Here is a 22,473-nt window from a genome sequence, read left to right on the forward strand (position 1 = left end):
CAGGTAAAACACTCATATGCATAACATAGCAATAATAACAACAAAATCAAAGGGTATGATTCATTGTGCTCTCTAATGTCTTAATTACCCAAGAGACAGGTGTCACATGAAAAACAATAGAGGTAATTAAAGCAACAATATAGAGCAAGGAGACAGAATAGAAGAGAGGCAGAATAGAGAAAATTAGAGACTGGGAATAATAATAATAGGTAAGATAGAAGCAATGTTCTCTACAACAGAAATGTTTGTATATTTTAAAATATTCAAAAGAATTTAATGATATCAATTAAAGGAAATGATAAATATTTGTGATGATGGATAGGCAAATTATGTGATTTAATTACATACACTTCAAAATGTCATATTTTACAAGAAAACTCCATATAAGTTCTATCTGCCAAAAAATCATTTTAAAGTAACCTATAATATTATTTTAAATAAAGATATTGGGAGGAGGTTAAGAACAAGAGTTGGGATTTTGATCCTGATATTTACATCTTTTTCCTATACAGAATAGTTTATATCCAAACTTGTGGAGGAAGTCCTGTGTATATGTCAATAAAGCACTGCTGGCCAATAAGAATCTAGATAGGTGGGACTAGGAGTCCAGGAGGACTCTGGGAAGGAGAAACAGAGAGTCAAGATGCAACACCATGGGGTAGGAAGCCAGGAACTATTCTCCGGTAAGAGAAATACTTAGATTAACAATGATGCGGTAATTACTTAAGTCAGAGCTAGCCAGTAAGAAACAAGCAAGGCCAACAGCTTCATAATTAATATAGCCTCCTGTGTGTTTATTTGGGACTAATGAGGTTCTAGAACCAGGCTGGCCGGAAGGCTTCTCTCAGAGAAAAGATTTCCCTTCACATAATGGTGATTGGGAGTCGGATGATGAATTTCCACGCAGAATGACAAAAGATTTAAAGGAATTTTAGAAACAAAAGAACGGAAAGAAGCACAGATTTCTGGTAGCAGCATTTTCTCAGGTGGGATCTGTTTTGCTAGTGACAAGCAGCTGAGACTCATGTGATTTGCTGAAGGCAGTCATCCTGACTCAGCATAAAAAAAAAAAAAACACCAAGGTTCTTTTAAGAGGCTTTGCTAATGATTTAAAAGTTGTACTTACAGCTGGAAGTGGCAGTGACCACATCTCCAAGCTGGCAGCTGGAGTCACGCTTATGCCCGCCATCTTGGAAAAAAAAACGGCAGTTTAAAACAGCCACGGTTTCAACAGATAAGACACATGGCCAGAAAAACATAAAGATTTACAGTAAAGTCAGACTTGGATGAAGAAAAATTTCTAAAGGTTTACAGTGTGTTTAAAAATATACGTAAGTTTGAGAGAAAAAGAAATGGCCCGGCTGTGGTGGTTCACGCCGGTAGAATTTGCTGCAGAGGCAGAGGCAGGCGGATTTCCAAAGAGAAACACTGTCTCAAAGAAAAATAAATAAAAGTAAAAGAAATAGAGTAATAATAGAAAATAAAAAAGCCACGTAAAGATGGAAAATACACAGAGAGTCTGCATATTGTACGCTATTGTGTTTTTTCAGTTTTTGGATTGCTCAGGAAGGAACAACTACGAAAGTACACTTGATTATAAATGCTGCTGAATTAATCCAGCTTCTATCTTTTGAAAATGCCTTGACTTCAACATTTAAGTATAAGGATATGTTACTTGGGAAAGGAGATTTTGCTTAAGTTTCTACAGAAAATAAAAAGCTGAGGATTTCTTCCAGGCTTCTGTGGTTTGATGAACCAAGACCCCTGGAAGCAGTGGACCAAGTGTTCCAACAACTGAAACAGCTAAGATGATACAATCTTACAGACCCTGAAACTAAGGACTTACACAGGTTTCTGAGTTTTGTCATGATCCCCATGGTATGAACAGCGCCCCCTTCCAGCACAAAGCAGTTTGGAATGAGCGACGTCCTAATTCCCATCTTGTTTATAAATCTTTGTTTTCATTTAAATGGGATTGTTTATAATTGGTAAATGATCACAACCAATCTCTTTTTAATGGTAAAAAGGGGAATTATGGTATGGGTATGGCTTTTCATTTATTGATACAAATTCAAGGTCAATTTTGTGATATGTATATTTCTCCTCTTGATTAAGTATTGTGTTTATACTGATCTTTTAAAATGTAATGCATAATTAAATACAGATTATAGATAGTCACTTATAAAAGTCAGAACTTATAGTTAGGTAAGTTAGGTTTTTTAGATATATAGAGATGTATTTGAGACAGACAGTCTTCAAACGTTTCAAAGACCATCAGAAAATGGCATTTAAAATGGTTTAGGGTTTTTCTTGACAATGAGAAATGTCTGCTCCTGGCAGCACCAATTACGTCTGAGAGGAAGATAGGCATTGAAGAAACTCATGATGGAGTTTGCTTTCAACATGGCAAGATTAGCCATTTGGGCAAGAAACTGCTCTTTCCTAGACTACTTGACTGTTGTTGCATAATCTGGACATGCAGGACCCACAGGAAAGTGACTGCTGAACTCAGTCTTACAGGGTTCCTGCTTCATAGAAGAGTCTACGTGACTTTCTGCAGGACACATAAAAATGACTGAAAGACTGCCAATGCAGATGGACAGTTTGAAATTTCCTGCTTTGCTGAGAAGTGTTCTGGACATATTGTGGCCTATGGGCTGAAGATGGATGCCCCAAAGTTACAGAGGAACATCGGGTGACTGTCCAGGCTGTAAGATATCTCTGTCAAACCTAGTGATTATATATTATCCTTCTGTGGTCTTTCATAGAGTTGAAGGCAGATAGTTATAATTATAGTTTTCCTTAGTATGATAAGAGATAATCTACATATAGAACTTTGGACTCACAAGTATGGGATAGATGATATTATCTTTAAATTTTGTTAAATGTTGATAGACAAAATGTTGTAACTGTGTTCTTGCTTGATAGCTGTTCTGTTGTATATAATTTGACTATGTTAAAGTTAAGACCTTACTTTTGTTTAAACAGAAAAGAGGAGATGTGGAGAAAGTCCTGTGTATATGTCAATAAAGCACTGCTGGCCAATAGGAATCTAGATAGGTGGGACTAGGAGTCCAGGAGGACTCTGGGAAGGAGAAACAGAGAGTCAAGATGTAACGCCATGGGGTAGGAAGCCAGGAACTATTCTCCGGTAAGAGAAATACTTAGTTCTATTGGTTTAAAGGGGATGATCTGCCCTTTTGGGAATAAAGATGTTGAGTGAACAAGATGAAATGCATCCTTTAATTCTATAGGATTTTCTCCACACAGAGTTAAGAGAGTAAAATATAAAAATAATGTCTTTAAAGCTCCAGATTAAGTCCATCTCTTCATCTCTAATCATATTCCAAAGTTAAACCAGTAAATTAAGTGAAAATATACAATTGGAATCATTTCTTCATTTTTGTGGAAATTATTTTGACAATTTAATACTACATGTCCATAATGCATTCTGGAAAAAATTACCAAGCCCACCAACCTTCAACCCAACAAGTCTCCCTCCTACTCTATTTTCTTTTATATTGCTTTTGATTATTATTTTCATGTTATTGATTTCAACCAAGTCACCTACAGGGGCATGTGTGTTTAACAAACCCCTGGAGCATTAATAGTTATTTCCCCAGTGACTACACCACTGGACATAATGACTTACCCTCCTCCAGCAGCCAGTAGCCAGTAAAAACAATCTAGGAAGGAATTAATCCCATAAGTCATACCTCTTGCATCCATTTGGTCTCCTTCATTTTCAGTATTCTCTGAGTCTTGGAACAAGTAATATAGAAGTTTCAATCACTCAATGACAACTTATTTTAGTTCCCTGATCTGCCAATGTTATCTCTTTACATTAAATTCTCTTCACTAATACAAGGAAAGTGACTAAGGCTGAAAGCAGTGTTGATAACGTGTTCATTTAGCAAAACAGAAGCAATTGGTCACCCCTAAGACCTGCTACCACTCCTGTCATGGACCTTTGATCAGGTTCAAGTAACAATCATAACACGTCCTTCTGTGGAATTTGGCATCAGACCTAATAAGAACATACTAGATTTCCCTCATAACAGTCATGACACTGTGGTACCAATGGGTACATCTTGACTAGAAAGTTGGTATTGTAATATATAATGTACATAATTGCAATTGCATATTACAAAATCTACCACTTTTTATTGAATTTCAGGCCTGCTCTATAGGAACGATTTCATGTCTGGTACTATAAAAGGGTCACATGTCATGACTAATGAGAATCTAGGCCCTTGTTTATGTGGGTGGAGGGGGCATCTACTTACTTTGTTTAAATTGTCTAACTTGCTTCTACATACTTGTGTCTATTGTTTGTGCTCCCTCAACTTTGGTTAGAAAAGCTTCCTATTGCCTTGGGTAGTAGTAGTTATAACTGGTCATATTTAAAAACTAGGCATGAGATAGACTCCCCTATAAGTAGACAGCAAGAAGAGGGGACAGACGTGAGAAATAAGGACTGGCTGACTTTTCATTCTCCTAACCTGAGACAAAATCCTGGCACTTAAAATCCTGTCAGCATGTCCCCTGCTGAAGGGTAAGCTCAAAATCTTCAATTCCAGATCAAGATATTTTTACATGTTGTGGGCCAGTCATTGCCTTTCTTCAAATTGATCCACACTGAATTATGGAGGGAAGCCGCTTCAGAAGCCTAAAATCTCTCAGCCATCAAGGAAAACCTGGGCTTCACATTCTTGACTTTCCCCTCTACTTTGGGGTTGGGAATCTTTTTCTATGGTATGTGTCTCCTCACTCTCTCAACAAAAGCCTTTCTTTAACTGATGACTATATCTGATCCTACTTATTGTTTCTGAGATTTCTCTGCTACAACCTCTGCTTTTGGATTGTAGCAGAGGAATCTCTGAATTTTATTTCTCTTCTCCCTATCCTCTGGCTTCTACCTTCTTCTGCCCCTTTGCTGTTGTGTACACTATGATCAAAGAACATAGGTTTCCTCTGTTGTGCATTCTTATTGCCAGTTTTGCTTTGCTTTCATGAAAGAATATCTGGAACATTTGAGATGTTGAGATCAAATTTCTAATTTGGATTATCAACCTCCAGATTCTATATTGAACAACTATGTGACCCTAGGTGAATTAAATGATATCATGTGTATTATAGAAACTGCAAAACATTTAACATGTAGGAAGTGTCAAGGATTAAATGCAAATATAGTTTGAAGAAAATTATTTGGCCCATAAGCAAGTAAATAAATTCTGGGTATTATTTATTGTCATTAGTTTCTGTGTATGTTTTTTAAAACCATGACTTCTTGAAAAAACAGAAAAGCATATACAAGAATTTCCACAGAGACTTCATCTCTAATGATTCAAAGTGGTATTCTTATTGGATGACTGGATGCCTTATATTTTTATTGTGTACAGTTACAGTGATTATCTCTTCTTATACTATCAGGAAATTCATTATATTACTTTTTGTTTGCATTACTACTGTCTTTGAAACTCATTACAATTAAATTTAAGGCTTTAAAGCTGTGCAGTCAACTAAGTGCAGAATTTTAAAGACAATAGAAATGAAATCTGTAAAATACTTAGAAACAGATGGTGCCATTTTCTTGCATATTCCTGCAGATTTTATACTTAAATAATCACAAAAATCTTTATCCATTCTAATAAGTAAATGCAACTCCATGCATACTTTAAAAATAAATTTTGAGGTTGACTTCCATATTTTATAATTGCCTAGTAATTTCCACATTGAATTCTCACCTATGACAATAAAAATAATGGAAAAATAAACCATAGCAAATATTTAACTAATGTTGAAAAAGAATTTTTCACAATAGATGAACAATAGTAACAGCTCACTTGCCCACCAACAGACAAATGAATAAACCCACTATGTAGCACACACCCAAAAGTTTGGCATCAAAGAAGTTTTCAAAGACAGCTTTCTTACAGTATGTGTCTTCATGCCTGTGCAAAGGAGATACTTTTGAAACTATAAGATGGGATTAGTTGGAGAACAGGTAATCACTATATTATATTTCAAAACTAAATGTAATTAAGTGGAGAAACTTGTAGAAATTATACCATTAAATCAGAACAACAAAAAGATATATTTTATTATCTTATTATCTCACCTCTATGTAGTACTTTTACCACAGTAAATAAAAATGACCTCTATATGTGTTACAATATGAATATTTCATTTATTTATTGAAAATATATTTAAATGCAACTTCTTCAGTCATTTAAGAAAAGAGGCTGAATATTTGATAGAAAACAAGCAAGACTGTGAATGGAAAGAGTAGGAGGGGAGGAAAGGGAGGCAAACATGGCCATTTTATTTTAATTTGACAAATAAAAAATACTTTTAAAAATTACATTGAATTTTTAAAAGAATAAATATCTGCAGAGAAACAAGCATTTAAAGTTCCAGAAGGAGGTGGATTTCAGGCCCACTACATAAGAAAACACCCATTCTTGACACTACTAAAGTGACCTAGAATATAAGACTAGACAGGTCATGGAGCTAGCGTTAAGCCTAATACCATTATTCAGTCAAAGGAATATATAATAAAATAGCTACTAATTGTTTTCTACTATATTAATCAAACAGTGCCTCACTGAGCCTTCATCAAAGAAATTCTTCTTACAGTAAATGGGAACTAAAACAGAGACACATAAATGTACAATGCAAAGATTGAGATACTTTGGAACATTCCACCCTAAATAAGATTTCTTCATCAAATGCCTCCTATCAAGGCAGAAGATGGTGCAGAACAATTAAAGGAGCCAGAGGTGATGGTTGACTCCAAGGAAACAATGTATTCCAGACATAACAGGACTGATTCACACATAAATTCACAGATATTGTAGTATAGAAACATGACATGTTCAGATTATAAAGTCTTTTAGTTCCATTATTTCTCTATTAGTTTTTGTTTGGATGACCTGTTCCTTGATAAGAGAATGATTTGTCGACAATTAATGTTTGAGGTGAAATATTTGATTTAGGCATTTAGCAATGTTTCTTTTAAAAATGTGGATGCCCTTGTGTTTGGAGCACAAATGTTAAGAATTGAGATGTCTTCTTGTTGCATTTTTCTTTTGATGAGTTTGAAATGTTCTTTTCCATATCTTTTGATTAATTTTGTTTGCAAATCTATTTTGCTAGATATTAGAATAGCTACTCCAGCTTGCTTCTTTGGCCCATTTGTTTGGAAAATCTTTTTCCAACCATTTATTCTGAGGTAACGTCTATCTTTGATATTGGAATGTGCTTCTTGTATGCCCACAAAGTTGGATCATGTTTTCATATTCAGTATGTTAGTTTGTCTTTTTATTGAATAATTGAGTCCATTGATATTGAGAGATATCAATGACCACTACTTTTCAGTTCCTGCTTTGTTTTTGGTGGTAATGTTAGTGGTGGTAGAATGAAGGGGGTGTGTTTCCTTCTTTGGGTTGTGCTGTCTTGAGATTATTTATTTCCTTTGTTTTTGTGAGTATAGTTAACTGCCGTCTGTTGGACTTTTCCTTTAGTATGTTCTGTAGGCCTGGACTTGTGGATAGATATTAAATTAGACTTTTCTTGAATTATCTATGGGGATTAAAGTTTTTCTGTGTGTAGTAGTGTGGCCTGGCATCCTTGGTCACTTACAAACTGTAAGACAGCTGTTTAGGCCCCTCTAGCTTTTAAAGTCTTATTGAGAAACCCACTGTAATTCTAATAGTTCTGTACGTTACTTGGCTTTTTTCTTACTATGTGTGTTTATTATCTTAATTATAATGTGGTACCTGTAAGTTTTTCTCTGTGCCTGTTCATTTGATGTTCTGTAAGCTTTTTGTACCTTTCCTTTTTTAGGTTGGAAAAAATCCTTCTATGATTTTGTTTAGTCTATTATCTGGGTCTCTGAATTGGCATTCTTTTCCTTCTTCTATTCATATTATTCTTACATGTGGTCTTTTCATAGTGTCTCAGACATACTGGATATTTTGTGTTAGAAAGTTTTTAGATTTAGCATTTTCTTTGACTGGTATCATAGCTTCTGTGCTTGAGGTTCTCTGTTCCATCCATTGCATTCTGTTGGTGATGTTTACATCTGTAGATTCTGTTTACTTTTTCACTCCCAGAATTCCCTCAGTTTGTGTTTTCTTTATTGTTTCTATTTCCATTTTCAGATCTGGAATAGTTTTCTTCATCCTTGTTTTTTCTTGGTTTTCATACCATTGGAAAATCTAAAAGATATATGCAATATTCTGGATAGGTACTATACACCAAAATTAAACAGACTAGATAAACAAATTAAATATACATATATTCCCTAGAGAAATAGAAGTCATCATCAAAAGTCTCCCAATCAAAAAAGTAAAAAGCCCAGGGACATATGGCTTCAGCACAAAATTCTACCAGATCTTCAAAGAAGAAATAATACCTACACTCCTTAAGCTAGAAAGGGGGACATTTCAAGGTCAGATAGGAACCTAGTACATGGAAAAATCCAGGGAAACTACAAAGATGATCCCAACTAAGACTCCTAGCAAAAGGATAGACTAGCCTGAACTGGCCACCTCCTGTGACCAGACATGACTACCCATAGAGGGTTTAGGACACCAACTCATCCATATAATCTTTGACCTACAGTCTGTTTGATCTATGGGATTTGCTGAGGTAGCCTGAGACCTATGCCAAGAGAGTGAGCTCACCCCTGACACTTGCTGGAGTGCCAGTAATCAGAGGCAGGATAGCCCAGGCACCTAGGATAGAATCAAACATGGCTATAGGGAAAACAGTCCATGTAGTGATGCCTAAAGATAATTTGCTATAGTTATAGATTGGTGCCGAGCCTATTAATCGTTAGAGAGACTTCATCCAGCAACTAGTAGAAGAAGATGCAAAAACTCACAGCCAAATATTAGAACTAACTCCAGAAATCCTATTGAAGAGAAGGAAGAAAGTTTGTATGAACCAGAGAGGTCAAGGATCTCACAAGAAAGGCCACAGAATAAAATAACCATGGCTCATAGGCACTCATGGATACTGAACTGACAACCAGATAGTCTTCACGGGATTGACCTAGGCCCGATGGATATATAATAGTTGTGTAGCTTGGTCTTCTTGTGGGACTCCTAACAATGAAAGTAAGGGCTGTCTCTAACTCCTTTACTGACTTTTATGAACATATTCCTCACACTGTGTTGCCTTCCCAGCCTTAATACAAGGTGAAATGCTTAGTCTTACCACAACTTGACATAATATGTTTTGTTGATAGCCACGTGAAGCCTTTTTTTTCTGAATAGGAACTGGGGAGTGGATAGGGTGGGAGTAAGGGCCGGGGGCAGAGGATAGAAACGGAGGGTTCAAATTGCACACTTGCATCAAATAAACATTTATTTTATATGTGTCTGTATTGAGAAAAATGCATCAAAATATTCAGTATTATTTTAGGTTATTGTCATGCCCAAAGAAACCCTATTTCTTTAAAAGATACTGTTAACCTCAAAATGACAGTCTTGGATCAGTTCAAGGCAAACTACATAAAAGGATTGCTAGCAGAGTGATGAAAGCCTACAGTCAGCATTCCTTAGGAAACTGGAAACAGGTTTCTGCTGGCCAAAAAGGGACACTTCTTTGGCATATGCCTCTAGTTAAATATCAAAAACCAAAGGCTCCCCCAGACTCCTCCAGTTCCCAATAGCATGCACACGTTATGAATATTAAAGTCTACATGCTAGCCTCCTGGCCATTTTCACTTCCTCCTTTATTTTCCAACTATGTTAGTTCCCATGCTGTTACAACTAACCCACCATCCTCCCACCTCAACACAAATTAACATTATAACTGGCAGGACTCTCACACCATTTTTGCCATTTTTTTCTACTCACAAGAGAAACACACATCTTTAGAAACACATACTTGCAATTGCAAAATGCTTATCTAGAACCAAGAAAATAATTTATGACCAAACAGATAAAATGCTATTACATAATTTAATCAGGAAAAATCAAGAAAGGCATTTAGATGCCTTGACTATCAAGAAACCACTGTTTTATGTTGCTGATATATTTCTATTCCTAAAACACTCTCCCAACAATAAAACAACAGTTATAGGTATTTTGTGGATATGACTAGAGACACTTGTACCTGGATCACTATAGGTGTGGATTTGGATAGAGGTTCAAAAACAAGCTAAGTACGTGAGAGTTTCTATCTTACTCTAAAAATGAATAGAAATCTTATCACAAAAGAAACAAAGAAGACATTGACACACTGTCATAACACTGGAACAAAATCCCTAGGATCATAACATAATATGTTGAGTTTTTAATATATCTTATTCACCATTCTTAATTTTTTTGACTATGCTCCTGCTGTAATATGGGCAACACAAACAGGACTTGGTATATATGTTTTTCTTTTTTTTTGGTAATGTCACAAGAGTAGGTGGTGGACTTGGGAGATCTGGGAATTAAGTGTGATTGAGGCAAATTCCCAAATAATCTATTAAAATATTATGTTTGAATTTTTTTCTAAATTTACTTGAGATTATAATATAGTTACATCATTTGTCCCTCCCATTTCTCTGATCCAAACTGCCCCATATACCCTTACTTCTCTCTTACAAATTCATAGTCTCATTTTTCAGTCTTTGTTGTTTCAGGCATGTATGATGAGTATGTATATTCATATTCCTAACTATAGCCTGTTCAGTCTGTGTAATGTTACTCATATGTGTGGTTTCAGGGCTGAGCATTTAGAATTGAATAACAAATTGTTGTGCTCTTCCCTGGAGAAGAATGCTTTCCTTTTCTTAGCATCCCTTGGTTGCCTGTAGTTCTTTGTATAGGATTGGGGACTCTCAGGCCTTCCCCTGTCAACATTAGCATATCTATTGGTCTTGCCATATTCAGTTCATATTTAGGCAGTCATGTTAGTGAAACTTTATGAAAGTGTCTTCTGACATTGCTAGAAGACACAATTTGATGTTCACCTCCCTGATTCTCAGGCTCTTACAATCTTTCTACCCACTCTTTAACAATGTTCTCTGAGACTCGGTTGTAGAAATAATTTTAGATGTATCCAATGAAATCATGTTTCACAACTCTCCAGTTTGATTGGTTTTGATCTTCTTTAATGTTCTCTACCTGTTTTAAAGACATAATTCCTTGCTAAGGAGTGGCAGCTACACATATCTGCAGGCACAAGGACAAATGTTTGGATTATATTTAGAAATTTTGTTAAGTTTAATGAAGAGGTGATTTTAGATTCTCTCCAAAGATCCATATATTCACTAACACTAAGTAATTGAATAAGTTTTTCAGCACGGAGCATGGATTCCTGATTCTTGAGTGGGTCTTAAGTCCAGTTAAATACTGTTGGTTACTACTAAGGTATGCATGCCACTAATGTATCCTTAGGATTATCAAGCCAAGCTTGTCATTGGTGTGATTCATTAGACATCTTAACTAGGTAGGATTGGTGGTTGTTTCCCCTTCTTTGGAAGCTTGCACAGCTCCTGTGGCAACATGAAAGCTTGTTCACAGAGAGGAGGTATTCGTGTCACTTCTATCTCAGGAAGTGGGCTTTGTATATGAGGTGTATGGTGTCTTCAACAATAAGTACTTAGTTTCAACCCTTGGTGGGCAACCAAAGAAAATAGCAATAGCCTCTATGTGTTAGGAACTCTCGTGAAGAACAGGGCTTGTCATACTAATATTGGGATTCCATTAGGTGGTCTTTGGTGCTTCCAGAGGACACTATCAGGCAAAATGAGAAAACTTTATTTTACACACACACACACACACACACACACACACACACACACGTAGCACAGAATTTTTCTTTAGATAAATATTTAATACTATGATTCCTTACAACTTTTTCAGACATCCTTACTGTTCTTTTACCTTTCTTTTTTCACCTCCTCCCTGTTACTTAGAAGCTCCACTTTTTTCATTTTTCTGAATGTGTAATATATATGCTGCTATTCTGGTGTCTTTGCAACCCCCTATCATGACAATGGCCTTTTTCATATCCATGGTTTCTGAAGTTACTCAAGGATCTGTATCTGTATTCATGACTGAAGATTTGTTCCTATGAGCCTCATTTAAGATATAACATGTGACATATGTCTTTCTGAATCTGGATAATTTGATTCAGTATGATAATCCATTGTTCAATCATATTATCTACAAAGTTCATGATTTCATTTTTCCTTACAGCTGACTAGTATTTCAAAGTGTATACATCCCACAATTTCATTGTCCATTCATCAGTTGAAGGACAGTAATGTTATTCCTATATCCTACTATTGTAAAGAAAGCAGAATTAGTGCCAGATTTCTCCTTAAACTCTAATGGCTCTTTCTATAATAATATCTTTCATCCTTCTCTCCTCTATTCTTCCCCCTACTCAACTATCCTCCTCCCCCATGTCCTCCTCTCCCCTCTCTTTCTCTCAGCTTCCTACCTCTCCCCCATGCTCCCAATCCCCTCAGAAGATTCTGTCCTGTTTACAACAGCTGCCAATCTAACCAATACTGGAGAGGCTACCTTAAATGCCCTTCCCTGATAATGTGATTGATGACTTCCTTGTGTGCCATCCTAGATCCTTCATCCAGTGGCTGAAAGAGGCAGAAGCAGACACCCACACCTAAACACCGAACTGAACTCCTGGAACCCAGCTTCAGAGAGGGAGGAGTGATGAGCAAAGGGGCTATTACTTGGCGGGTGAAACCCACAGAAACAGCTGACCTGAACAAGTGGGAGCTCATAGACCCGATATTGATACTGAGAGAACAGCATGAGGCTGATCCAGCCCCCCTGAATGTGGGTGTCAGTGAGGAGGCCTCAGCATCCTTTGGGGCCTCAGGCAATATATCAGCATTTATCCCTGTCATCCAGATGGATTTTGGGACCCCATTCCACGTGGAGGGATGCTGTCTCCACCTGAATACATGTGTGAAGGCCTAGGCCCTGCTTAGAAATTTAATGTGAATATCAGATAAATTTCTTTTCTATTAAAAATAATGGCACCAATGTTCTTTTATTAATTTTTGTTATATTTTGTTTTTATTTCTGTGATTGTAATTTAATTACATTACTATCTTCCTTTTCCTCTTTCCAGACTCTCCCATATGCTCCCATCTTTCCTTCAAGGATGGTCTCTTTTAATCATTAACTGTCATCAAATACACACACACACACACACACACACACACACACACACACATATATATATATGTATATATGCATATACATCTATATTCCTAAAAGGAACCTGTTCAGTTCACATAATGTTACTTGTATATATGTTTTCAGGGCTGTCTCTTTGACCTTAGAAACCAATTGAGGTGCACTTTCATTGGAGCACCATCCCTCCAACATTTATCTTTACTTGACTGCCTATAGATGTTTATGTAAGATTGAGGACTCACGGAGTTTTCCCCATCAAGATTGGCATATTTATTAGCATCATTCTTGTTGACATTTGTTTTTCAAACTTAAAGTAGAAATCATACTTTCTTGTGATAAATTTTGTTCCAAAGTGAATGCAATTAAAATATTTTCAAACACAGAGTGGTTTTATATCTTTACTTATATGATTACAGTTATTTTTATTACATTCCATAATTTTCAATGAGGCATTCTAAAATTTGAAAATTGTTATTTTTTTAACGTGATAGACAACAATCTAGGTATGAACCCAGTAGGGAATGAGAGAGCCATAAAACCACTTATTAAAGTCTACTGTCTGTTTATTACTTAATATTTGTAACAAAAGTGCTCAATGTGGGGAATGTATTCTTGTTCTACCTGAAGTTAATTTTTTACACCAGAGTTTTTGCATAGCATTTTTCATCTCTGAATTTCTCAGGGTGTATATTAATGGATTCAACATGGGAGTAATAACTGTAAATACCACACTTATTGATTTATCAATGGGAAAGTTAGATACTGGTCTAACATAAATGAAAATGCAGGGAACAAAAAACAGTACAACCACAGTGATGTGGGAGCCACAGGTGGACAGGGCTTTTCTTCTCCCTTCCTGACTGTAGCTTTTAAGAGAGTTTAGAATGAATGCATAGGAGATTAGGAGAAGAATAAAAATGATCATGCAGATTGCTCCACCATTGGCAACCACAGTAAGACCAATAAAGAAAGTATCACCGCATGCTAGTGTCAGTAGTGGGTACATGTCACAGATAAAGTGGTCAATGACATTGGGTCCACAGAAAGGGAGATTAGACACAAAAATAACTTGAACCACAGAGTGAACAAACCCACCAACCCAGGCTATCACTAACAGAAGGATGCAGATCTTCCGATTCATGATGTTCAAATAGTGAAGGGGCTTACAGATGGCCACATAACGATCATAGGCCATCACCACAAGGAGGAAGACCTCAGCACCCCCAAATAAGTGTTCCGTAAAGAGTTGACCCATACAAGCTTTATATGAGATAGACTTTTTGTCAGACAGCAAGTCCATAATCAACTTGGGTGATGTGGAAGTAGAATAAACAGCGTCCATGACTGACAGATAAGCTAGAAAGAAGTACATTGGGGAGTCTAAGGAGGGGCTGACCACCACTGTCCCCACAATGAGTAGGTTTCCCACCATCGTTACAATGTAGATGAGCAAAAACATGACAAACAATGCTTTTTGTCCAGTTGGATCTTGAGTGAGGCCCAAGAGGATAAATTCTGTTACATTGTTTCTCTGTCCCATTTATATATATATGGATCCTGTCTCAATGGGAAGCTCAGGAGAAGAGGACCTGCAATGATACTATAAAAATTGCATGAATTTATTCTGTCCTTAAGCACATTTTCAGTGAAAATGAAACTGATAATAGAAAATGAAGAGATAAATAGTAAGTAGAGGAATGTGGTTTTAACATATAGGAAATAGTATTTTACATGTAAGTTTTCCTTATTTGTAACATTTACATTAGGAGAATATAGAAAATAAAACTTATATTTATAGACTCCAAAAACCAGGATTACCAAGGGAAAAATTTAAGTTCATTGTGAAAGTCATGGGCTAGAGTCATTATCAATGACTAAATATTAATATGTTTCCATGTGCACAATTAGAAATAAAATGTTGAAGTACATGACATCTGAATCCTTTCTTTCAAAAGAGTCTACTCTGCTGATAGTCGTACCCTGAGTTTTTCTCTCATTGACTTTGTTTTCTTTCCATTAGTCATCGTCAAACAAATATTCCCAATTTAGTTGATATTACTTGGAAAGTGTTACCTAGTAATCACAGGGATATGATGACTGCAGTAAACAAACACTAACTCTGAGTTTCCCCATCATTGTATACAAAGATCCAAAGAAAACAGAGAATAGCAGTGAATAACGGGTACTCTGGAACTACAGTGTGCCTGCTGTATACCTAGGTTCACTCACCAGCAGTGTGGACATCAGCAAATACATTAACTTCTATGTGCATCTGTTTCATGATTTTCCCAGGGGAGATATGACACCACCAACTTCTGTCAAAGCAAACATAAATTACCCTGAGCACTGATGAACTCTAACAAAATCTAAATTAATAAAGTGTATCCATGAAACTTGAACTAAAATAAATAATACAATCTCTATTAATTTATTATTACTAAATATAAACCAGGATATAAAAATATTATGCCTAGTCTCCCACAGAGACACACATGAATGCACACACACACACACACACACACATACACACACACACACACACACACACAAGAATTGAATCCTAGAGTGACAAGACAAGAAAGACTGCATGTATTATTTTCTGAATCCTCATGCAAGGTTTAATAAATCATAAATAATTCATCACTATGACTGCAAACAAAATAAGAAAATCAATTCCTAGTGTAAGATAAACAAAACAGGGGCAGAGAGAATCTGTTATTTCACAAGATGGTAATCATGTTGAAACTTCTACATGTCTCATTCACATTGTTGCCTCATCTCATTCAGCAGACCCATCCTTGAATAAACAGACTGAGTATGGCACACGTTTTGCAGGACATAAGAAGTACAATTATGATCTCTAGTCCTTCTTGAGCTATTCTTTATTTTGCATGTGTTTGCTTCTTCTCAGACTTCAATTCTCATTTTGGAAAGATGGACATTCCTGATTATTATTTAATTGTCTAATTATTTACTTGACATAGTAAAAGCTAGCATTTGAACTATAGTTTATTGTGTCAACTCTCAAATATTTTTGCCACAAGAAATAAAAAAAAATTAACGCATGTTCTTAAGAATATGTTTTTCTCAAAGAGCAAACAGGGGTATTGAGAAGGTTAAGGGGGAGAAAAACAGAAGACAGAAATGTTGCAATTATATTATATTATTGTAAAATAAGAATGATTTTATCAAAATAAATTATACAATCATAAAATACCACACTAATATTTTCTTTTTTGGGGTGTGTGTGTTTGAGACGGGGTTTCTCTGTGGCACTGGAGACTGTCCTTGTAGACCAGGCTGGTCTGGAACTCACAGAGATCTGCCTGCCTCTACTTTCTGAGTGCTGGGATTAAAAGGGTGCACCACCACCGCCCATCCACACTAGAATTTTATGATAAGAATTTTACACATCTGTATAATTGGTAGCAGTTAGATAACATTTTGAACCTGAGTTTGTTTCTGAGTCCATACTAACTTTCTTGCTCATGTCATTTATAAAACTGCACATAACCTTCAGGGTCAGGTTACACATTGGACTTTTACATTGTAGCATGGTTGTGAAGGTGACTGAGTTTTCCAGTTTTCATATCTAAAACAAATTATATGTAAATATACTGTGCAAAATACAATATCTCATGAAGAAAAAATATTGGGTACTAAACTGTTTGATTTGACACACACACACACACATACATACATACATACATACATAAATACATACTTATTTGCTATTGAAAATACAGAAAATAAATACAAGTCAAATATAATATAATAATAAATACCAGTCAAATATAATACTAAAACAGTCTCTGACATTTTCAGAATAATACCTGTGTTTTGGTAGATTTATAATTCAATTCAGTTGTCCCATGGTACAATATATGGTCTTTAGATGTTAATTTATTGCAAGATATCACAGTGATCTGCATCTAGCATTAATTCTTAATTGTTTTGAAACTTTACATTTTGAGTCTTGTTCTGGTTCACATAAGCTATGATTCTTTCACTCAGGTTGTTATATGACACCTGTAGCCATGGTATGATAATAAAATATATAAATAATTTATGTCTAGTTCTAGAAGTAATAACAGTGGATGACTGGTTCAATATTTTTGCACCTGCTTCTCATTAAGCCATTCTTCCAGAGAGTTAGAAAAGTGCAGGGTGAATGCTTATAATGTAAAATCATTTAAAATGAACATATGCTATATAGTTAAAGATAAAAATTCTTACCTGATAGGAAAAATAGCTTCGTGGAGAAATAGTCTGTTAGTGGAAATCAACCTTACCTGGACCGGGCCACTCTTTGGTAGCTCAAATATAAAAACACAAAATTTAGCAAGATTAAAATAACACATAATTTTCCCTTAATCATTTCCTATGAAATAACCAAAAATGACTCTGCTATGAGGACTCACAGCTGACATGTTCACACTTCACTGCATAATTTTAGGCCCTCTGTTGACACAGCCAGGTTTCAATTTAATGTCTTAGATAAGAAGATGAAGGAAAAGTATCCACAAGTATAATCAGAATTCTAATTTCTTCTCTAGTATCATCCTCCTAGGAAATACTTGTTCTTCCTTCCCAATTAAAAACTTACTTGTACATGTCTTACACAAACTTCTGGGAGAAGTCATAGATGTAACAAGAGACCATGATAGACTGAGGACTGGCGTCCAATTATGGCACCCACTAGCTTGCATTAAATGGAGTACTCACAATGCCCTTGGGCCATTCTACCTGGAGAACAATTCCTACATTTATATATGCAGATACAGCCTATGAATTTTACATCATCACTTATTTAAAGTTAAGAGACTAGCAGGTCATAATACAGCTATTTGTTAAAACATTTCAAACAAATTCAAATTCAGCCATCTATTACAGAGAGGTTTCTTCACTAGACAAGGCCCTATAGGATAGATACTCTGCCAAGAGACAGGATGAGATTTCTTAGTAATGTAAGGAACCTATAATATGAGAAGAAAAATTCCAATGTGGAATGATTGATAAAACATGAGATGCAAATCATCAAATATTTAGGAAGGCAATAATAGTTAGAAGATTCAGAAGGAGAGAGCATGCCTGTTCTTCTCTAGCACCCTAGCACAGCATAGCATTCCTTTGTAACAGTCAAAACTTATAGTGCAGGTAGAGAGACACTTTATTTTTGATATCTTAAATGCCCATATAAACAAGCTTCATTTCAAATACTCTGATTTTAAGTACTGAACAAATGAAATAAAACCCACAATCCCAAAGTTTTTTACATATGTGTGTATATATATACATATATATGTATATATATTCCAACAAATATTGCCAGTCAATTGAGTAAATGGTTAAACCTACCTGAAACACATTTAATTCTGCAAAATTTTACAAAGTATGCAGTCACCATGATCATTGCATCATTGCAGAATGATGAGGCAAAATATTTGTTAGAAGAAATGTAGTAGGAAGAAATAAAAAAGAATCATTCCACAAAGTCCGACCCTTAAATGAAGATCTCCAAGTGGTCAATGGCAGCTGAGTGAGAGAAATTCACTTTCCTCCCATGTAAATGGTCCAATTTTAAATGTTCACCTGCAGACACATGCAACAAAATAAATAATGCTAAATGGACTTATTTATATATGTACATATGTGCAATAATAACAGTTAAAAGGAGGGGGTAGTAGAAAGGATTAATGAAAGGCAAAGTGAATTCCTTTCAGTGGGCCCTGCCAAGGTATGCCACTAAGCAAACACACCCCAGGCAGCAGAGTTCCTGCAAAAATTTTATTGGGAAAGAGGGAATAGAAATGCTGTTTCAAAGTGAAAACATGAGAGCCAGGATGGCAGACAGACAGACATCAAGAACAAGCAAGAAGAGAGGGGATTGTGAAAGCCTAGCACTTTTAAAGGGTGCAGGTGTTGCATGACTGAGGGTATAAAGGCACCTGGCTGCAGGTCAAGCTGTAAATGTTTTGCTGGAACAGAAGGAGCTAACAGTAACTTTAACGAGTTTGGGAGTGGGTCGGTGAAAGGCTTCTGTTAAGTCTCTCCGCCAACACAGCCAATCAAACAATGCTGAATTAATAATTAAACGTTAAGGTTTATTGAGTAAAACGCTCCTGGATGGTCTCCTGGGCGCTCAGAGAGGAGACAAGGAAAAGGAACCGGAAAACCACATGGTCTTTTCTTTAAAAGTCTTTACACAGGCTTTCTGAGACTGGGCAGGGTTAGGAGTGAGGGAGTCCCCTGAGGCAGAGCTCCACCCAAACATCCCAGACTCCTTGGGTATATGGACACTGGGTTCACGTCTGGTGGCTTCCTGTGGGCATAGTATGACATGGGAAAGGGAATCATGGAGTCGGTCAGATTCTCAGTGGGATCATGCTGAAGAAGCATTCTGTTAGTTGCCATCCGGAGACCTCAGGCATCTGTTCCTTGAAGGAGCTGGGAAAGCAAATTACTAGGAGAAAAAAATCGATGCCAGCATGAGCGCTATGAGTGGTGCTTGTAGTTCTCTGTTGTGGGCTTTGGGCGATGAAACACAAATCACCAAACTCACCAAACCCGCATGGAATTTCTTGGGAAAGGGAGTGAGAGGGGGGTCCGGAGGTACACGTTAACCAGTCAGGAGCAGAAATGGAAAGAAAGAACAGGCAAGAAGCACTTGCTTTAAAAAGGGAAAGAGAGCAGATTAGAACTAGTCTCAGCAGTTGGAGCCCTGGAAACTGGAGTCATGGATGTGCCTTTGGCTCAGCTCCTAGTGGCCTCTACGTGCAGAGTCCTTATGCAAACACCTAACGAATGCACGACAGAGCCATGCAACCTTTGACAGCCTTTGAGCTGTCAACGAGGAGTGATCACCTGTCAAAGATAGATCCAGGAGTCAGGGAAGGTAGCATGGAGAATAGCGATTCCACAGGCCCAGGAGAGTGCTGGCACAGAGTGACAAGTGGGTTTGTTGGAGAAACCACTAGGGTAGGAGAAGGAGAGGAGTCAGGAATAGGAACAGCATCAGGTTGCCCAGGACCCTGGGAAAGGGAGAATCCAGGATATTAACAGTGCTATTCATGAGAATAGTGGAGATTGTCAGCAGGAATGGAATAGAGATGTGTCCTGGTTGACTGACAAAGATGTATGAACAAGGGAGGAGAGCAAATAGTTCATTCATGAAAACATCTGGGAGAACTGGAGGGTGTAGGTTACCAGCTGCTGGACAGACCATTGATTCTGGATAGGTGCTCTCATACATGGAGTGTTGGTACCAGCATTGGTGTCTCAAGAGTTTGGCAGTCAAAGTCCTGTCCATTGGGGCTCAAGAGACTTAGGAGCTAGCTGATTGTGATGTACTGGGTCCACTGGGGAGTATTAGGCAGCCTCAGGGGCAGTTGGATCTGATGACATGGGGGCAGGGAGATAATTGTCAGCATTTGAGCAGAGAAGGGACCTCAGAAGGGAGAGGTAGAGGAGGTACCTGGCCAGTGGAGGAGTTTGGGCCAAGAGGTAGTGATTGAGGAGGAAGGGTTTTCCATAAAGAGCTCAAAAGGGCTTAGGACTCTAGAATGCTGGGTTTCCTGGAGGTGAGCTAGAGCAATGAGGAGAGGGCAGGGCAGAGATAACCTTAGTTCAAAGGATAGCTTTACGAGTTGTTTCTTGATGATTCCCTTGATCTTCTCAATCTTTGCCAAGGACTGTGGACGCCTGGGGGTGTGGAGCTTCCAGGAAATGTTGAGAGCTTCTGACATGAAATCCATGACTTTGCAAGTTAAGGCTGGTCCATTGTCTGTTCCTGTGTCTGTGCCATGCCAAACCGAGGAAGGATGTGGTCTAGGAGTACCTGAAATATCACATCTGTCAGGAGGTGGGAAATGCTTCTATTCATCCTGTAAAAGTGTCAACAAGAGTTAGGAGATAACAGACATTTTTATGAATGGGCAGGTGGGTGAAATCCACCTTCCAGTCCTTGCCAGGTTGGTGTCCTTGAATTGCACCAACTGACATATCTGGAGGGCCCCCTGTGGATTGGCCTTATCATGTCAGGGTAGGAGAAGTGAACCTGTAAAATACAACCTTGACAATGGATAGGGTCAAAGAGGGGCTCTAATAAATGAAGCAAAGCTTTGAGGTCTATGTGTAAGGTCTGCTAGATGTCTAAAAGAACAGGCAATGCACAAGTCACATGGCTGATGGTAGAGAGGCACCTGGTAACAGATGATGATGTAACTACTTTGATGCCAGAGGCAGACTGCTATCATGGTGGAGTGGAAAATAACACCATCCTTAAGTGTGTCTAATATATCAAATGAGACTCTATTGGAGAAAAGTGATAATTTTGCATAGCAAGCTGTTATGAATTGGAAATAGCTTCTGGGTTGGGTATGGGAGTCTTATCTACTTGCCCTTATAATTGCTTGGACCACTATGGCTACCACAGTTTCTGTAAATTCATATTTGTATCAGTTCTGTTATAACTTAAAGACAGTATTAACTTAAAGACATCTATTCCCATACAATCTTTCAATCTCCACTTCTGTGCAGCTCCCTAATCCCAGGGGAAAGGGTTTTGGTGAATGCATCCCACTTAGGACTGGAAATAGCACACAGGCCCATTAAGGAAAGAATGGGTAATGAAATTATGGTAAATTTGCACAGTGGAATATTACTCAGCTGTTAAAAATGAAACTTGCAGTTATATGGATGAATACAGAAGAAAAATCATGCTGAGGGAGGTAGCCAATACCCCCCTAAATATTGTATGTGTTCTCTGATATGTGAATACCAGATTTTAAGGCTTCAATAGACATGGTATAATCCAAATAACCACAGATGTTAGGTATAGAATAAGGGGTGAGGTGGGAGAAGATGATCTTCCAAGGATAGGGAAATAGAACACACATTTTGGGAGAGACAGGGGCAAGATAAGAGCTAGAGGATTAAATGGGGAGAAGGATGGTAGAGAGATATGAGTGAGGGAAAACAGAGAGGGACAACAAACACTAAGGACTGTACCATGACAAATGAAAGACCTAAAGACTGATATTGAGGCTCAAGCTTCAAGATGAAGATCAGAAAAGCAAAGCAGCCAAGCCACTAGCTGTTACCTCTACCTCAGGTCAGACAAAAGGGGCGATTCTCAAACTATTCCCAACTTCACTGCTCTTCAGATTCACTCAGACTGTTATGCAATCCCCAACTTGGCTAGAGAATAATCCTGAGACAGACTACTGGAGGCCCTGCTCTTATCATTTATACGTCTCTAGTGCTGGCATTAAAGGCATGTGATCCCAGGTGCTGA

General features: G+C 37.3%; 1 protein-coding gene across 1 annotated transcript; it reads right to left on the reverse strand.

The window, feature by feature from the left end:
* Positions 1-13,770: 13,770 nt before the first annotated feature.
* Positions 13,771-14,718, reverse strand: LOC101834676 (olfactory receptor 4A16-like). Its single transcript, XM_005064983.2, has one exon. It carries the CDS (start codon positions 14,716-14,718, stop codon positions 13,771-13,773), a length of 948 nt encoding a protein of 315 aa, XP_005065040.1.
* Positions 14,719-22,473: the final 7,755 nt, after the last annotated feature.

The sequence above is a fragment of the Mesocricetus auratus genome, unplaced genomic scaffold (genome assembly GCF_017639785.1).
Source record: "Mesocricetus auratus isolate SY011 unplaced genomic scaffold, BCM_Maur_2.0 Super-Scaffold_100004, whole genome shotgun sequence".
NCBI lineage: Eukaryota > Metazoa > Chordata > Mammalia > Rodentia > Cricetidae > Mesocricetus > Mesocricetus auratus.